General features: G+C 33.6%; 1 protein-coding gene across 2 annotated transcripts in view; it reads right to left on the bottom strand.

Moving 5' to 3' along the window:
• Positions 1-2,537: 2,537 nt before the first annotated feature.
• The window catches only part of FGF7 (fibroblast growth factor 7), a 29,973-nt gene continuing 26,273 nt past the window's right edge, over positions 2,538-6,237 (bottom strand). For both annotated transcript variants that reach the window (XM_056346340.1, XM_056346341.1), the window contains exons 3-4: positions 4,008-4,111; positions 2,538-3,615 (exon numbers count right to left, since the gene is read on the bottom strand). In XM_056346340.1, the coding sequence (XP_056202315.1) occupies positions 3,421-3,615; positions 4,008-4,111 (299 nt within the window). In that variant the 3' untranslated portion in view covers positions 2,538-3,420. The remainder of the gene's footprint in view (positions 3,616-4,007; positions 4,112-6,237) is intronic.

Raw genomic sequence — 6,237 nt, 5'->3', positions numbered from 1 at the left:
TTGGGTTGGAAGAGTGCTGCAGGTCTCTTGTCCAATCCTCTGCTCAAAGTAGGGCCTACACGGATTTTAGACTAATTTGCATAGGGCTTTGTCCAGTCAGGTCTTGAAAACGGCTGAGAACGGAGATTCTGCAGTCTTTTATAAGATTCCCCAGATGAGATAACTCATTTCTGTGTCACAGAGTATTTATCAGCACTAATACAAAGGAAAAGTAAGTAAGTAAGTAGAACCTTGTTAATTAAATTTAAAGAGCCTGCGTAATGGAGCAGTTTCTGGGAAATGTGCATGGTTATTGAAGGTGGCTAAACAGAATGGCTATTTAAACCCAGGAACTTATATTTCAGTTCTAAACCACAGTCTATTTACACTTTGTAGTATCTGTGGTAAACAAAGAAAAAAGCTAGATGGAAGCCAATGCATCTGAAGGAAAACCAAAGAAATTACAATTGAGAGTGGCTTTTATAGCCCACTTTGGGTTTTCTTCAGCCTTCAGCATTATAAAGGTTAGTAATGAGCCATATCCAGAGAGGTATATCTCTTTCTTTTCATATGAACATATTTTCCTCCCACATGATATATTGCATGATTGTTATTAAGATCAGATTGTGGTGTAATTGATGTCAAAGGCTTTTGTGAGGATTTCTGACATCTATTTGAGTAATACCTGTTGAAATCTAATAGATTCTTTTTTTATATCCTTATCGGTTAATAGTTTGCTACTGTAGTTCATCACTGTAAATTTTTTTATTATTATTCTCCATTTTAGCACTAAACTGATTTTTTTAGAGACACCTGAAAAGAAATACATTTTATTTCAGAAGAGATTTTCTAAGTTGAAAATTGCTCAGCTGGGTTGATCTGATCTTGCTTTTCTGTTCACCTTTCCCATTATGTACTGGAATAGACCTTTAAGTCTGACTATTAAAATTCCAGAAGAAATGACAGAGAAAGCATAAAAGAAAGGCAAAATACTGATTTATCTCAAATACAGCTCCTCCACTAAGTCAACGTAAGGAAGGTATTGCAACATGTGGCTGTGCCACTGAAGGATTCTATCATTTGCACTCAGGTGTCTTTTTGTGAACCATTCACTCATCACAGGATGCATTTCAGATATGACAGCTGTAAAACATAAAGTAGCTGTGGCTTACCTGATAATGGTGGTAATATAGTGATCAGTTAGATAAAAGCACATAGCAGTAAGGGCTAATTGCCATTTGGGTTCAGGAATTGTTTGATTGTATTCCTATATTCTTAAATTACATAATCAAAAGATCTTTAGAAGAGGTTGTCTGTATCTGGATTTAATTTTAAGCTTTTTTTGCATATATATTCATATATTAATGTGCATATTCACAATTTAATTCAAACTTCAGTAAAGGTTTTAAGCCCAAACAGTCTTAATGGGATTTTGTTCTTTTAATTTTTATTTCAAATCTTCGACTAACCTAGTTTAGACCTAGAAACCTTTGCGAGTATGTTAATGTTGATCATGAGTGTGAACTTTGTTTCAGTGTCTGTATATTCACAGAAAGTCATGCAGACAGTTATCAGCAAAAACGTTTCTTTGATAGTACAGTCTATTGTGTTCAGTGAAGGAGTAATAGATAAGGTAGCAAAAGCTCAGTGAAGGGTTACTGGTATACCTGTATTTACAATTTTTTCTGCATAGACCCCTTTATATCTACACTTTGATGTTTGATAATAGCAAGTCAAAATAAAGGATTTCCAAATTGTATTTGTTAAACACGTATTTTTTTAAAAAAGGAATACTTATTAAAGAGACTTGTGGCCATTTTCTGTGAGTACTGTTAAAAAGAAGGTGTCATGTAGGAGGAAATGGTTGACTCTAGACATTTGTAATGAAAAGTAGAGCATTTAAGACCATTAGTAATTAACTTATCTCCATCTCAGCCATCTAGCAGCTGTGGTAGCTAATTCTCGGGGGCTCTTTGTTTAAGCACAATTATCCCAGTACTGAGAAAACTTGTAGGCAAACTGAACAGAATGAAATGATATCATGCATTAGTCGTGCAGGGCTTAGTTGAACACTTTGATAGATAGAAAATTAATATGTCTTTTCTTCATCAGGTCACATTGATTTTAGCTGAAGTTTCAAACTAGTCATATAGGCTTTTACATATTTCTGTATCTGTGAGTATAGGTTCTACCATCTAAGGATTAGTTCCAGTACCTGCTAGAACCGTTACCTTCTTTTACCTGGTGTAACTCTGTGCATGCTGGTAATGTAATTAGCAAGAGTATGTGGCAAAGATTTTTTACATTTTTGCATTGTTTCTTTTGAGATGTCCATTGTGGGATTTGCTGCAGGCTGTCATTTTTGTCTGCCATCCAATGTATGTTGGCAAAAGGGTTGTGTACTAGTCTTTGTGTCTGGTCACAGAAAAAAATTCATGCATCTCAGCCAGACCATTTTGTTATTCCTTTAGAATTAAAAGCATATGAAACAGATGCAGCTTAATAAGTATTTTTTTTTATAAATAACATTTAAATAACTTAGAACAATAAAGTTCAAATACAACTTAAAATAAAGTTTAATGCTGTAAGAACAGAAAAAGCATGTATAAGGATGGAGAAACAATATTGAAAGCTGTATGCCCTAACAGGAATTATACAAAAGATAGGATATGTTACATAAAAACCCTTAGTATGTCTGGATTTTGCTTCATCGTTATATAAAATGTTAATTTGTGAAAAGTGAGATGAAGTACATTATTTATTCCTATTCTTATTTTACATACACTATTTGAAACATCTTTTAGAGCAGCATTTGGTATTTGTTTCATTAATAGATAGGAACATTTTGTGTTAGAGTAAACTTAATTTTTCCAAACTAACTCTTTTATCTGAATACAACAATAAACATTTACAAGATTATACTTTTTTTCTGATCATATAGTTTACGTATAGGATATCAGTTTCTTGGGGGAAGTATTTAAAATACTGCTCAGCCTCCACATTTACTAATGACTTGATAATCTGACAACTCATTCCAGCAGCCTTAAAGTCTGACATATTTTACACAACATTATCATCTGCTTATTATTATTATAGCAGCCATATTTAAGAAGCAGATAGGATTTTTTAAATAAAATATTATCAGATAATCAAGTAATGACTTATTCTTCAGGGTAAATTAATTTAAGAAACTACCCAGTTACAATGACTAAGATAATGATTGTACAACTCTTTAGAATTTTTTACAACTTTTAGTTAGTAAATCTGGTTTTGTGTATATTTTCAAATTTTTTCATGTAGTCTCTTAAAAATAAACATAAATGCGCAAGTCCAGCTTGTTCAGTTTCTCAGTAGTATTCCAGCCTCTCTTGATATCTTGTCAAACAGTCGTCTTAAAAATAATCTTCCTGCTGGAACTAGTTCTTTATAGATCATTCGTGATTAGGATATTGCCAGAGGAAGAAAGTGGGATGCTCTATGTTCTTTCTTTGTTTTTTTACCTTTCATGGGGACCCCTTTGTGGTTTAATGTAACAAACATCTCCTTTCCTTTGTGTGTCCATTTTGCAGAAGCATATGTATTATAATGGTTTTCTTCAATCAGTTCTATGAAGTTGCAGTCCTCATTGCATACTTTCTGTTGAGAGTAAATAATAAAATAGACTAAATTAAGTACAAGTGTTTTTTCAAATACTTAGATGAGGGAAGATGAGAGAAGAATATGCATTATAAACCCCCCATATTATTAATCTCTGAAATAAATAAACCAGACTTCTGAAATGTGAGTATTGAATATTTGAGCTTTGTCTATTCCCCCTTAGTATTCCACATTTTTAGAAAGTACATAAGTTCTAATCACTGAATTTATTAAATGGACACGAAAGTCTAGTATGGCATGTATGGAATAAGTACAGGATACATTTTAGTTTGTTAGGAATCTATTTTATAAAAACTATACAGATGCTCCATCTAAAAACACATATCTTTAAGATTGTACATGATACACACAAGAGAAGTTTGCATCCATACCTTTCCATAGAGCCTTCCTGACTTGTTCATTGCCAGAAAATATTCACTTTCCACTCCTTTGATTGCCACTATTCCAACTGCCACTGTTCGGATTTCTAAAATACCTGCAAAGGCACAGAGTAAGGGTTGTAAAATGGTTGGGTTTTCTCCAGTCAACTTAAAAGGTTTAGTTGAATAAATATTCTGTAATACTTCTGAGTTTATGGAAAATCTGCAGCAATCGTTCTTAGAAAACAGAAAAAATATGTATTCATGTGAAGAAAGGGCTAGACTTCAACAGTCATCTCTATGTGATCAATGTCTGCACACCGCCACTTAAAAATTGTATGGTGGTAATTTTTAAGTATATACTGAAGCTGTGATGTTAATATAAGTATTTTTTCTATTTCAAAGAATCAGCATATCTTAGAATTTACCAGGCTCAGGGTTTCATTTGGAAGAATTATGTACATAGCCATCAAGATTCACAGAATTTGTGTAAAGCCTTTATTTTGAAGACTTGTGTAGCAGTATCATCTCCTTGAAAGAGTGTAAACCTTAGAACTTGTGAGTGATAGAAAACAGACCACAGTGTCTTAAATAAGATAAAGTATTTGCTTGACCCTGGTGTGCTTTTATGACTGATCGGAGCTGCAAAGATGTGTGTACTCGAAAATCATTAAAAGCTGCACTGAGAACTTATCTATTCAAAAACAGAAAACTTGTAGCATTGTTTTCTATAAAATTATTTTCTTCTTGCTGAATTGTATCTGCAATAGCTTTTAATACACTATGATACAGTTAAGTTACCTGCAACATAAAAAATATTCTTATGTTAAAAAAACCAACATACTGAACAAAGGCAAGAGGATGATGCAAGTTATTAAGGAACACCAGGTTGGTTTCAAGCTGAAGTAGTAGTATTGTTGTTTTAAGCAATAGGTTACAGTTATATTTCTGAGTTTGAGCTGTTTTCTTCCGTATTGAGTCACCTACATAACTGTGTACGGCAGCATCTGTATTGTGACTCGTTCTCCTAAACGGGGTCTTTCAAAGGCAGCCAACTCTAGGCAAATGTCAATAGCTAGGCAGAGGGGAGACAAGTGAAGGTGGGGGACAGAGGCTTGTGTTAGATTGTCACCGGGAAGATGACCTTCCTCTTGATGAACAAAACAGTTCCTGTTTTCCTCTTTCAAGTTCGTATTGACTCTTCACAGCCACCACACATCATAATATTTTTTCACTAATTAGGTTTATTTGAAAAAGGCATTACACATCTATGATATTTTTTCTTCCCTATACTTTTTTTATATCCTGATGTCCTTTACTTTCTCTACTGTTCTGTTTTTCTTTCCTCCTTGATGTTACTGGCTAGATTTACCAGTGAATCTGTTACCTCTTCTCATGGTGTGTGTCCTGCTGGGCATTAATCTCTGAACATATACTTCGTACTTCTCTGTAATGCTAAGCCAGTTTTAAGTAAAGCTTTTAGAATTCTTTGACAAGTTTCATGCTGCTACAGGCCTAGCAACTCTTCTTGCAAAGGGTAATTTCTAACCGAAACTTAGAAAAATTGTATTAACTTTCATTTAAATTTCACTTTAGAAAAACCACAGTGACGCTGAAAAACAGATGAACATCTGCATCTAGCCAAACAAAGAACATAGCAGTGGAAGGGATCTCTGGGTCATCAAGTCCAGTGCTCTGCTAGCCTGGGAATTGCATCAGATAATTCTCTTTTTATAAACTTTGCCAATACTAAATTGGAGTTGTTATTTCTTTGCCCCCAGTGTTTCCGCCGAAGGCTGTTCCAGAGTTTGATTTATTTTAATGGCTAGAGAGTCTGTAATAATTTGCAATCTGCATTTTTTCAGCGACAGCTTATATCCAATTGTTCTTTTGCCTGTGCTGGCCATTAACTTAAGCAGAAGGTTTTTTGTAAATCTGTGTTTGAGCTTTCTATTTATACAGAATTAAAAAAAGGAAAGGTTCAAAATTACTTTTTAAAACAATAGGAATTAAGATTTCCTTGAGTAAGCTGATGTTGGCTGAAGTTACAGTAGTAAGAAATACTACTACTTTTAAAAAGGAAATGCCAAAAGGTTTTGTCCAAGGCAATAGTACTATTAGAAATTTTGAATTATTTTTTAGCCTGTTTTTTTTCTGAGGTAGATGGTGACATTCATACTAACTTAATTATGTGGAAACTTTTCACTATCCATATAGAATTTGTATATAGGACAGAAATGGG

The sequence above is a fragment of the Falco biarmicus genome, chromosome 7 (assembly GCF_023638135.1).
Source record: "Falco biarmicus isolate bFalBia1 chromosome 7, bFalBia1.pri, whole genome shotgun sequence".
NCBI lineage: Eukaryota > Metazoa > Chordata > Aves > Falconiformes > Falconidae > Falco > Falco biarmicus.
Note: the sequence above shows the minus strand (reverse complement) of the source record. Positions and strands in the feature narration are given on the sequence as shown.